The sequence below is a fragment of the Leucoraja erinacea genome, chromosome 22 (genome assembly GCF_028641065.1).
Source record: "Leucoraja erinacea ecotype New England chromosome 22, Leri_hhj_1, whole genome shotgun sequence".
Taxonomy (NCBI): domain Eukaryota; kingdom Metazoa; phylum Chordata; class Chondrichthyes; order Rajiformes; family Rajidae; genus Leucoraja; species Leucoraja erinaceus.
The window spans coordinates 27,119,933-27,133,370 of record NC_073398.1 but is presented as its reverse complement, the minus strand read 5'-3'; the positions used below and the strand labels follow the sequence as shown (position 1 = coordinate 27,133,370).

The 13,438-nt window shown below is 40.5% G+C and overlaps 1 protein-coding gene across 1 annotated transcript in view; it reads right to left on the bottom strand.

The window, feature by feature from the left end:
• rbm28 (RNA binding motif protein 28) overlaps window positions 1-13,438 on the bottom strand; it is a 31,155-nt gene that overhangs the window by 16,293 nt on the left and 1,424 nt on the right. Inside the window, exons 2-9 of the mRNA XM_055653287.1 lie at window positions 13,260-13,403; window positions 11,743-11,834; window positions 8,169-8,241; window positions 4,134-4,226; window positions 3,547-3,618; window positions 2,711-2,858; window positions 570-733; window positions 272-353 (exon numbers count right to left, since the gene is read on the bottom strand). Of these exons, the coding sequence (XP_055509262.1) occupies window positions 272-353; window positions 570-733; window positions 2,711-2,858; window positions 3,547-3,618; window positions 4,134-4,226; window positions 8,169-8,241; window positions 11,743-11,834; window positions 13,260-13,403 (868 nt within the window). The remainder of the gene's footprint in view (window positions 1-271; window positions 354-569; window positions 734-2,710; window positions 2,859-3,546; window positions 3,619-4,133; window positions 4,227-8,168; window positions 8,242-11,742; window positions 11,835-13,259; window positions 13,404-13,438) is intronic.

Below are 13,438 nucleotides of genomic sequence, written 5' to 3'. Positions count from 1 at the left end.
CCAAAGCCCCTGACTTTGACTGATCACCCATGCCTCAGCTTTTATATATATTCCTCCAAACTTTTCCAGAGGTTTGGGTGCACAAATATTACTGATCTGGAGGGCAACGGTAAATGTACAAATCCTCTTTTAAAGTCACCAGATTATTTTCTCTATGAGCTATGTTGAGTGTTTCACCACTAGTTTTGCTGCATTGAAGACTACAATTCAAAGGCATCAAATTATTTTTGGATTTCTCGTCCACTCTTCCATGATAGGCTTCTATTCCTACCTGATGAAGATCGTCCGTCCTTCATGGACATCCACTGAAAGACTGGCCTTGCTCAACTTCTTTTTCTTCACAGGCTTTTCATCTGAAGGAAAAAGACAGAAATATAAAAACAACCCACCTCTTAAGAGGATAGTGTCAGTATGCGGGGATCGCTGGTCGACGCAGACTCGGTGGGCCGAAGGGCCTGTTTTGGTGCTGTATCTCTAAACTAAAGAGTGCAAATTCTACACAAAGTTCTTCCCCTGCCAAGGTCCCAAATTTCACCAATTTTCAAATATATCTTAAAGAGATAACGTACCATCTTCCTCCTCCAAGTCGCTATCCTCTGAGTTTTCATCAATGGACGCATCATCATCATCATCATCATCATTGTTATCGTCATCATCTTTAGTCTCAGCTTCTGAACTTCCCATTTCGTCATCTGATGCCGTGACGTTTTCCTCCTCTTCCTCCACCACTGATCTGAAACGCATTGTATTCTGATCATGGACAAATTGGGCCAAATTACCTTTTCCTGTGACATAGTTGCAATATAATCCATAATGCAGATCATCTGATGAGCCCAAGTCTTCATCAGATTGATGTATCAACCTCGGTTTAGTTGTCATTTTAAGGTTGAGCTGCACGTGGAATTCTGAGCGCAATAACATCACAACGTTTCGTGGAGCTGGCAGATTTCCCCAAGACAGAGATTGGAGATGGGAATTTACGAAAGTTGTTCAGAATTAGAAAGGTTTTGAAAGAAGCGACAGAATTCAAGTAGATGAAAGAGGTGAGTTAGCTAAAAAATTACATACATCTAATGACGTATTATAAGTAATCCATTCCACCTTTTTTGTTTTTTTGATATTTGTAACTCCTTATTCTCTCTTTCTCTATATTAAAAAAATCACTAGAAGTAGCAGTAATCGTCAATTGAAATTTTTAATAATGTATGACTGATGTATATGAAAAGTTTTTTTTACTATAATATGAACTATACTTTATAATATGTCTACTTCTAATAAAAATATTATTTAAAAAAAAAAAAAAAAATTACATACATCTGTACTAATGATATAAGGAGGACAGGAACTGAGATCTTTTTAGGTCAGAGTTGAACAAGTAGGATTTCAAAAGTAGTAATCTCTGGATTACTCCCACTGCTATACAGGTAAAAACCAAAAAGCAGATTGGTATGCAGTTAGAAACAAGAAGGGGGGGCTTTCTTGGGGCCTTGGGAACACTGGGAAGCCAGGACAGGTCATTCATCAGATGGCCAGCTCTTCAGTAGGACTGAGATCAATGTCATACTTTTGAATAGCTTAATCAGTTTTCTCCACACTAAGGAAATCAAACCTCGCCTGTCCAGTCTATCCCTTAGCTCAAATATTCCATCCCATGCAACAGCCTGATCAATCCTCTCTGCACTCTTTTCTATAAGGTCATAAGGAATAGTAGAATGAGGCCATTTGGCCTATTAGGTCTACTCCACCATTCAATCATGGCTGATCTATCTCTCCAACAACATTCTCCTGCCTTCTCCCCATAACCTCTGACACCTATACTAATCAAGAATCTATCTATCTCTACCTTAAAAATATCCACTGACTTGGCCTCCACAGCATTCCATGGTAAAGAATTCCACCACCCTCTGACAGATTCACCACCCTCTGACTAAAGAACGTCCTTTAATTCCGAAGCTATGACCTCTAGTCCTAGACTCTCCCACTGGTGGAAACATCCTCTCCACATCCACTCCATCCAAGCCTTTCACTATTCTGTATGTTTTAATGAGGTCCCCCCCCTCTTCTTCTAAACTCCAGCGAGTACAGGCCAAGTGCCGACAAATCCGCATCGTAAGTTAACATACTCATTCCTGGGATCATTCTTGTAAACCTCCTCTGGATCCTCTCCAGAGCCAGCACACCCTTCATCAGTAATGGTGCCCAAAATTGCTCCCAATATTCCAAATGCAGCTTTACCAGTGCCTTATAGAGCCTCAACATTACATCCCTGTTTTTGTATACAAGCCCTACGTCTAGTATAATCAATTCAATTTCTAGAATTCCAGGATCCCAACCGGACAGTAGAATGGATACAAGAATCAGCTTCCACTGCATCTGGCTGTGGAGGAAATAAAAATGGGGAAAGTGGGATCACGTAGAATTAGTGTGAACGGATGATCAATGTTCAGCATGGACTAGTTGGGCCGAAGGGGCTGTTACCATTTTGTGTCTCTATGCTCCAAACAACCATGGTTCTTGCATCTGACCATTTCTTGCTGTGTTGTGTAAACTGTGTATTATGAACACAATGAAACTGTTCAGTCCCTTCAGCTCACATTCCAGTGACACCAATCACGGGACAGTTTTTTTCTACAGAGAAGGCAGCTGTTTGGTCCAGGAACAATGGATAGGAAAACAGTGTTTGAGACAATTAGTATTTATGCTCATTTACCTTTTCTTGGGAGCTGTTTTACAAGGCACCTTGGGTTTCTGGTCTTTTGTAGGTTCAGTATTTTTGTATTTAATCGAACTCTCACCATCCTCTTCTTCATTCCCTTCATCATTAACTACATCCAAATGCATTTCCTTGTTCCCAGCTCCTGTCAATAATAACCATGTATTGCATTGAGAATTCCAAATGGCACTACAAGAGAAAATTATTTCCTGACTAGCAACACTCACACCCGGTTCAGCAAAGCCTAGTTTAAAACAGCTCATGTGGATACAAGGATGCAGATGCTGGTTTACAAAAATGAGAATGGGGTTGATTGGGTCTGGCAGTGGGATGAGAAGGGGCGGTGCATACAGGAGGATGGAGTTTGCAGGTGCTGGAGTTACACCGGCACTTCGTCTTTTTTTTTTTAAACAGCTCAGTTCAAATATCTGCAGGCTCTAATCCTTCCAATTTCCATCACTTATCAATTCTACAACCCTTGTAGATCACTCCTTTCCTTCAGTTTTGGCCTCTTGGACATTGAAATTAAATCACCTCACATCTGAAAACCTTCTCGACATATTCCTCTTTGTCATTCATTAAATTTCTAAAAAACCTACCAATTTTTCTGTCCTTTTAAGACTTATTGGAATGTATACTCTTATTGGAATCGAAGCATTCACTGGAATTATGTTGAGGATGCTACATAAATGCAATTAATGTTGTAGTAAAGAAAGATGAGCAACAAACTGCAGGAAAAGCTGCTGAGTGGGAAAACACTGGAAAATGTCCCCGAACTCTTTACTCCCCACAACTTTAATTTATTCATAAGCTGTAAGGAGTTGTTGTATTACCTGCATTAGCAGCATCCACCTTTGCTCTGTACTTGTCCTTTGCCACTGCCCAGTCCACTGCCATCGGACGCCCTGGATGAACAACACAAGATCAGACACAATCCATTCCACATGCCATTGCTGCCACCAACCACTTCTCCGTCTGCCCCAGAGTTGCCCATTCTCACTAGATCCCACTACTTCCGTCATCTCGTCGTTCCACCAATGACCTTATCCTCCTGTATGCACCTCACCCTTCTTATCTCATTGCCAACTCCCAATTCTCATTCTTTTCTCCTTCACCCCTCCCAATCAGCCTTCCTGTCTTTCCTCCCGACTTTCTCTTTCTCATCTCAGCAACCCCTCCTCCACTGCCACCCACCATCCGTTCACCTGCTGATATCCTTCCCCTTTCCCCACCCTCTGTAAATCATGTCTCGCCTCACCCACTCTGCCTCTGTCCTGTCCCTCCACCTCAACCAATCCCACATCCACCTTTACCCCCAAAAATCACAGGAGTCCCAAATCAGTGATATTGTGCCCTTCAACCTGCTATCCCTCAACCCAGCTTCCCCATTTCACCGTACTTGTCAAAATTCTCTCATTACCCTTCATTTCCTTCAGGTTCATTCCTTTCAAGGCTTTCCCAGCTTCCAGAACATTCTTGAACTGAACAAATGCAAACCCTCGCATCTTCCCATCTGAGAGAGAGAGTGAAAATATCCAAAACATTCAGTAACCTGGAGCATGATTTGCAAAAAAACATTTCAGGAATCATTTTACTGACTATTTTCTGCACAGCGGATTTAAAATGTTTGCTGCTGTGCATTCTATCCCATATTTTCTACTTGTCCTATCCTCATCAATATAAGCCAGCTTTAATCTGTTATTGAATTTTTTCTTTTAAAGCTGACACAAAATAAAAACAAATAATGCTGGAAACAATCATGATGCACATTTCGGGCCCAAGGTGTAGCATTTGATTACCTTGTGGAAACCATGTATTTTAAAGCCACAAAGTCCAGTTCCTATCAAATAAACCGTGAGCAAGGGTTAAGGATCAATGTGAACGAGTTAATACAGAGTTCAGAAAATGGAGTCATTGTAATTGTTCTTCTTACTAATTTAAGATGGAAACTTACTGTAAGAACGTAAGGTCTGGTGAAGAACAAAAGAATGACTACGCCAAGTTTGTATAATACTGCTGACTTTGCAGATATTATGTAGTGCACAAAATGGAGTAAAAGTTGTTGTTTTATTATAGAAATTAAGATGGAAGCTTGCAGTCAGATAAGCAATAACCTGTTATTGGAGGAACCTGATGTGGACCCAGCTTTTCTTGTATTCTGAAAAGCTGTAGTATCTTTCAGTCATGTCATATTCGGACTTGGTAGGAGTGTTTTATTGATAAGGGATGAGTACAACTGTACTAACCTTTCTTTGCTTGGAGAGTGGAAGTACGTGGAGCAAAAGAGTATAGCTGTATACTATTTGCACTGGTCCCCGCCACTCCAGTCTGACGATCGATTAAAGCTTGACTTGGTTTACCTTTAACCGTTTGTGTTGTTGTCTGTTTTAAGAAGCAAACTTTTACAAATGATTAGAAATATTAGCTCCGTTTCTCTTTTTGCTGCATGATTTACTAGTTCCAAGCATTTTCTGTTACTGGCCCTTGAGCAGTTGAACACTGCTCAATTAATCAATAAACTACCTACTGGGAGAGTACCTGGCAAAAACCAAAAAACTGATCCTTTGATTTCACCGAGAACCCCACCTGGTTTTCCTTTATAGAAACATAGAAATTAGGTGCAGGAGTAGGCCATTCGGCCCTTCGAGCCTGCACCGCCATTCAATATGATCATGGCTGATCATCCAACTCAGTATCCCGTACCTGCCTTCTCTCCATACCCCCTGATCCCCTTAGCCACAAGAAGCATCTAACTCCCTCTTAAATATAGCCAAAAACTGGCCTCAACTACCCTCTGTGGCAGAGAGTTCCAGAGATTCACCACTCTCTGCGTGAAAAAAGTTCTTCTCATCTCGGTTTTAAAGGATTTCCCCTTTATCCTTAAGCTGTGACCCCTTGTCCTGGACTTCCCTAACATCGGGAGCATCTTCCTGCATCTAGCCTGTCCAACCCCTTAAGAATTTTGTAAGTTTCTATAAGATCCCCTCTCAATCTTCTAAATTCTAGAGAGTATAAACCAAGTCTATCCAGTCTTTCTTCATAAGACAGTCCTGACAAATCCCAGGAATCAGTCTGGTGAACCGTCTCTGCACTCCCTCTATGGACTAATATTAATATTTATCTGCCTATGTGCTAGCTACCCAAATCCCCACAGCCAATCCTGCCTAACAGTTGATCACAAAAGCACTATGGGAATTAACAGAACCTCTGTAACATCTAACCTCAGTAATCCCACTTTAAAAATACCAAGTCAGGTATCTCAATGCGGGAGTCAAGACGAACATGGCTGTTGTGTACTCAACAGCAGATCAAGGGCCAGTTACAGAAAAAGCTTGGAGCTAATGAATCATGCAGCATCGGTAAAAAGAGAAACAGAACTAATATTTAAGATCATTGATCCTTAACACATGCTCACTGTTTATTTGATGGGAACTGGACGTTGTGGTTTTAAAAGACATAGTTTCCACAAGGTAATCTCAACGTGGGACTTGACCTGCTGTCGAGTGCACAACAAATATGTTCACTCACTGTTTATTTCACAGGAACTAGATTTTGTAGCCTTAATAATCATAGTTCCAGCACGAAAACAGAAAACTACATCATATAGCACAGAATCAAAGATGCAGCAGAAAACCAGGTTAGTTTAGTTTAGCGGTACGAGTGAAACAGGCCCTTCAGCCCATCTAGTCCGCACCGACCAGCAATCCCCGCACATTAACACAAGCCTAGACATACACGGGACAATTTATACTTATACCAAGTATACAAACCCAAGCCAATTAACCTACAAATCTGTATCTTTGGAGTACTGCAAGTAGATTGTGGGCCCCATATCTGACGAAGGATGTGCTGGCTCTGGAAAGGGTCCAGAGGAGGTTTACAAGAATGATTCGAGGAATGAGTGGGTTAGCATATATATAAGCTTTTGACAGCACTGGGAAACTCTACTCGCTGGAATTTAGAAAGTTGAGGGGGGACCTAATTGAAACGTACAGAATAATGAAAGGCGTAGATAGAATGGATGTGGAAAGGATGTTTCCACTGGTGGGAGAGCCTACGACCAGAGTTTATAGCCTCAGAATTAAATAGTGTTCTTTTAGAAAGGAGGCGAGGAGGAACTTCTTTAGTCAGAGGGTAGTTAATCCGTAGAACTCATTGCTACAGACAGCTGTAGAGGCCAAGTCAGTGGATATTTTGAAGGCAGTGATAAGCAAATTCTTGATTAAAACTGGTATCGGGAGTAATAGGGAGAAGGCAGGAAAATGGGATTCGAAGGCAGAGATCAGCCATGATTAAATGACGGAGTAGACTCGATGGGCCGAATGGCCTAATTCTACTTTAACCTGTGAAACCGAAGATCTCGGAGAAAACCCATGCGGTCACGGGGAGAACGTATAAACTCCGTACCGACAGCACCCGTAGTCGTGATCGAACCCGGGTCTCCAGCGCTGCAAGCCCTGTAATGCAGCAGCACTATCACTGCCCCACCGCGCCGCCCATTCTTTGAAAGTGATGGCCAATTATTCTGTCTCTGCTGCTCTTTCATATGATCACCCTTCCTTGCAAAATATTTGTACCAGGTATTTTCCTCTCTATTTAAAACAATTTACTTATTTTGTGTCACTTACTTTTCAAAAACATCTTTCAGATGAGTGGGAAGTTGCCTAGCCCAACACAAATATCCCAGGCACAAAACAAACAGCAATGGTTTGAGTACCTAGTTCAGAACTGCCTTGAGTCGCAGGACTGAAATGTGTTCAAGACAACTTCATCCTCGGTCAGCACTGATTTCATCAAGAAATGCATAGACAGCTGCGCTACGACAAAGATAATTAGGGTGCATCCTAACCAGAAACTTTGGATGAACATGGAGATTCACTCTGTGCCAAAGTGCAAATCCAAGATTTCAAGAAGAATGATAAAACACTGTCCAAGAAGGGCAAGTATGATCTCCGTAATCAAACAGAAGTCAGGCGACTGTGTCATAAAAGGCTACAAGGAATGTAAAAGTACCTTTCAGGAATGGGTGTCTGGCAATGGGTGTGCATTGGCTGCTATACGTTCCTCATGCCTTATATAAAAGTATCTACAAATATGGAAGGCACAGATAGGGTAGACAGTCAAAATCATTTTTTTCCCCAGGATGGAAATAGCAAATACTAGCGGGCATAGCTTTAAGGTGAGAGTTTTAAAGAGATGCACAAGGCAATTAAAAAAAAAAAAAATAGGGAGGGTGGTGAGTGCCTGGAATGCATTACGAGGGGTGGTGGCGGACTCAGATATGACAGCTGCATTTAAGAGACCTTTGGATAGGCATACAGATATACAGGGAATGGAAATATAAGAGTTGATGTTAGGCACAGTCATTGTGTGCCGAAGGGCTCGTTCTTGTGTTGTACTGTTCTGGTTCTAGCTAACCATCTAAAGCACCGGGTTTCCCGATTTTAAAACTAACCTTTGGTAGGTATGTTGACCTCCAGCACAGTCCCATACTGTGAGAAAATTGTCTTCAAATCACCTTCTGAACACTGAAAGGAAAGAAACATCCATTGGGCAAAACATTACTGTTCTGAGGTCAATCATCACTCTCTCAAGCAGTGTCATATTTAAATGGATAAAATGTAGCCGATAGAAATTGGAGATGATTGATACATCAACAACTTCATCTCTAATGCTTCTTGCGAAAAAGATAACTATAAATTTGCCCAAAGAAAACTAATTCTGAATTACAGTTTGTGCAAAATACTGATTCATTTCTCAATCCCTCTGCAATATAATTATCTTCATCCCCCAAACCCATGACCATCTTATGTATATTCAAATCTCTCTCGGGTTCATCATTTAAGAGACCTGGTCGACTGATATCTCTATGACTGTGTCCATGTAGCATTATCTTGGATCATCTTGCCTGCAGTATTTGGCACAGCTGCCCATATCACTACCCTCCTCCTCACTTTCCCCTTCTACTGGCTGTGTGTTTCAAGTGTCCAATCTTGGACCAAAAACAATTCTATTCAGCTCAACAGTAAGAATACCAAAGCCAACATTTTCTCTGCCAACCACAAACTCTATAACCCTGGCCCTTCATCTCCGAAACACCTGGATCTAATGTAAAACCATATCCTCTGGTTCCAATTCATTTTTCTCCAACCTCACCATGTTGTCCAAATATCGTGAAAAATTCCGCCAATTCAATCTTTAATGTTCTGAGCCCCAGTGAATGAAATGCTCATTTATGTAAATTCCCTTCAAGGTGTCAGTATTTCTCACAAACTATGCATCAGAAACCCTGCCCTCAAAAGATGACAGCGCAGAGATAACCCAAATATTTCCATACTCAAATCCTGGGTCACTTTCTGAATCAATGATCATTTCAACCAAATTCCCACACAGATCCACCTACAAATTAAAATTTGCTGAATTTAAATGTAATTATGTATTTTATACTTATCTATATACTTGAAAAATATAATTTCCACCATTAAATATATACTTAAATTAAGATTTTTCTCATGAAGCATTAAGGGCACAGCTGAAGTAGTAACTTTACATCAGTTCTCACCAAGGACAATGATACTGCTGAAGTCTCACCAAATAAACATTCAGTTGGGATTCAATCTTGGGGGGGGGGGGGGGGGGGGGGGGGGGAGGGGGGGGGGAGGAGGAGGGGGGGGGGGGGGGGGGGGAATAGTAAAAAGAGGATCTCCTAGAAGGACAAGCAAGCTACATTTAACATGGATAAACCACTGAGGCCAGATGGAAAGTTGAGAGGAAACTGCACAAGTCCTAGCCATAACCTTCCAAACAATAGATTTAGGGTCTAGTGCATAAGGCTGTAGAACTGCAAATGCTAGATTATTGGTCATAAAATAGGCTGTAGGAACAAGTCATTAACTCTCAGACCAGTTTAACCTCAATGATGAGAAAGGCATGAGAAACAATAATTGGGGACAGAATTATAGAAACATATAAAAACATAGAAACTAGGTGCAGGAGGAGGCCATTCGGCCCTTCGAGCCAGCACCACCATTCGTTGTGATCATGGCTGATCGTCCCCTATCAATAACCCGTGCCTGCCTTCTCCCCATATCCCTTCACTCCACTAGCCCCTAGAGCTCTATCTAACTCTCTCTTAAATCCATCCAGTGACTTGGCCTCCACTGCCCTCTGTGGCAGAGAATTCCATAAATTCACATTCACATAAATTATGAATCAAGTGGACAAATGTCCGTTCAGTAGAGAAAGTCAGCATGCAAATGTTCAAATGGTACCAAACAAATCTTGCTGGAGTTTATTGATGTAGACCAAGGTGGTTGATAAGTAAACAGAGCCACAAAATAAGTATATTAAGATTGGTGGTGTAAAATGAAAGGGAGTGTAGTAACAGGGATAGAAAATTGGCTAGGAAACCATGAATTGATATTGGACTTTAGGGAAGTGTACAGTGAAATTCACCAGAGGTGCTAGACTCAGAAAAACCGCAATCTAAAGAAAACAGCAGACTTCAAGTCGAGACATCAAGGGAAAAAAAATTACGGTGGGTGAAATGAGCAGATAAAAGGTAGAAGAAATTCAACACAATGTGTGGTTACTTTCCAGTGAGAAGAATAAAAAGAAACACTTCAGTCAAAGGGCACAATTCTATAAGGATTACACAGGATTGGAGTCAGTAATATGTACATGATTCATAAAAAGTGGCATGACAGGTAAAGAAAATGACCAAAAAAAAGTATGAGAGACTTTTATTTATTCATTTTTAAAACATTGGTAGTGCTGGCAAAACCAGTATTTATTGGCCATTCTTAATTGCCCCTAGCTTTCTAGGCTATTTCAGAGTCAATAAAATTGTTGTGGAGTTAGTTTATTTTATTGTCACATCTACCTAGATACAGTGAAAACTTTTTTGTTGCGTGCCATCCACTCAGCAGGAAGACTACACATAATTACAATCAAGCCGTCCAAATGTACATGGGAACTGTCGTGGTTGAGCCAATTACAATGTTTAGTTTGATTCACAAATCAGTCAGACCGACATGGAGGTTTTGTAGTTCTGGCTAGTTTTTTTTTTACATTATCCAAATCTATTTCCCACAGTTGCCATTGTGGGATACAAGCTTGGGAAATTTAACTACCATCTCCTGGGATACCGAGCATTGTTTAACAGAGGCATGGAATACAAGAGCAGGAAGTCACAACAAACTCCTATAAAACACTGACGCAGAGTACCATGTCCCGTCCAGAGCGCAGCACTTAATGAGGGTGGAGAACCAAAAAAAAAAAAACACTGCTTCCAGGGAAGACCAGATTGAAGAAATTGGAATTGCTCTTCTTGAAACATAGGAAGTTTTGAGGGTATCTGATAGAGCTATTTAAAAACAAGGAGCGTGTCATCAGATTGACAGAGATAAACTATTCCACTGGAGGCAGGGGTCAAGAGCCTGGGACATAGGCAGAAGCACCAAAAATTTGATGAGGATACTTTTTTTAAATACTGTCAAGTATACTAATGGAGGATTATTTGATAGTTGTGTTCAAAGGAAGCCTGAATGAGCATCGAAAAGGATTGCATTTGCTGGGCTATGGGGGGAGATTACACTTTCTCTGTACGGGTAAGAATTGGCCATTTTTGTCGTAAGTCATCCATGTGTTTAATTGGTTCAACTTTTTATCTTCCTCTCCATTAGCACACCATGGGTTGTTGTTTGTAAAATAATCTACTCCTTTGTCACCTTCTAACTTCCCATCATACCTACAACACTGGCCTGGTCTTCAGCTATTCTCTTTTGTCCTATCCATCCCTTTCCCTGCCTTCTTTAAATATTTAGAAAAAAACTTTTCTCTTTCCCAACTCTGACAAGCTGAAATAGTAATCCTGTTTCTATTCCCATCCCACAGTTACTGCAATTTTGGTTTTTGTTTAGATCATCACATGTTTAACAAATAAGAGGTAAACAGACTATTTCAGACATGGTCAAACTAAATGACGATTACAACTGATGTTAGACCACAAGTTGATTCTTAATTAGTACCTTAAAGCTCAGGTTTCGAACAATCAACCTTGCTTTTCTCTGCAATTTCTGTGTTTTCTGTTGTACATTTATTTTAGGAGCTTCCTTGGGGGCTGTAAAATTAAAACGTAATTATTAATTTATTTTAAATTAATGAAAATGATTTCATAAACAAGTGTGTTTTCAGTAGGTGCAAGAAGGAACTGCAGATGCTGGTTTAAACCGAAGATAAGACAAAATAGACAAGATAGATAAAAGCTGGAGTAACTCAGCGGGACAGGCAGCAACCCTGGAGAGAAGGAATGGGTGACGTTCCAGGTCGAAGGGTCTTGACCCGAAACGTCACCCATTACTTCTCTCCAGAGAAGTTGCCTGTCCCGCTGAGTTACTTCAGCTTTTTGTGTCTATCTTGTGTTTTCAGTATTCCTGGTCAGTACACAGTATAAATCCCTTGAGTTTAAATACAGGGTAAAGATCCCTCTGTAAAACAACAGAGCATATTTATCCCACCTTCATTTCTATCCCCCAATATTTATTCCTATTTTCAGATTACTTAAAAGTATAACTGGAAACCTGTCCAATTTAAAGGTAATTTTGTGCTGCTATTTCATACCTTGTAGAGACTAGCAAGAGACTGGTCTTAAGTTTTCATACAACTCTTTTGATCAAGAGACCTTCAGTACTGAATGATAAAATACAAATAATCTCTTTTGCAAAAACAGATTGGGGAATTAGTATTGGCATCGACATGAGGTATAACTTAGGTGGACAAAAATGCTGGAGAAACTCAGCGGGTGAGGCAGCATCTATGGAGCAAAGGAAATAGGCATTTTTTTGGGTCAAAATCCTTCTTCAGGTATAACTTAACTGCTCCTCTTCAAATGAAGGGTATGTAATTTTTTATTTCTGCAGTTTTGACATATTTGAATGATGAGGTTCAAACAGTGTCAATGTGCTTCAGTACTGGCACTGGAATGAGGCCTAAATATTTATGCTGATTTCTGGAGTGGGTCTGCAACATTCTAACTCAAAAGTTGAGAGGGCTCTCAACCAAGTCACTACGGATTCTAACACCAGGATGAAATATACATGCAAAAACCAAACTCTATTTATCCAGTATACAGCAGAACCTTAACTTGCTGAAGTCACTGGAGCTCAGAAATGCAATGTATTAACAACAGCATTTATTGAAGGTCTCTCCAACTCACTGTCAGGAGATAACATTGAACCTATGGTTGTGATTGTACTTCATCAATGAAGCAGGCTTGAAAATCACAGTGACGACACAACAAACTGCATATACCAGAATCTACAGCATAACATAATGTAGAGAATTCACTGGTAGAGAAGAGTCCAAAATGCTGCGAGTCCATGCAAATTATAAAATGTTTTGAGAGCGTCCAAATATATTTAATACCTGCAGTTAATAGAAAGAATGAACTTTTTTGCTGACTATGTAAAAATGCAATGTTTGAGCTACTACGTTATTGGTTACCCTGGCAGACAGTCCTATCTGTCCTGAAAGCTGCGGCACTCACCCTCTTTCTTCCCCAGAAGTTTCTTCTTAGCAAGAGAAGCAAATATTTTCTGGCTATCGTAGAACTTTGTTTCTTTCAGCGCTTTTTTGGCATCTTCCGGAAGGGAAAAAGTGACATATCCAAAACCACGACAAGTCTGGCTACCTAGACAGAGAGAAAAAAAAATCAATTACTGCACT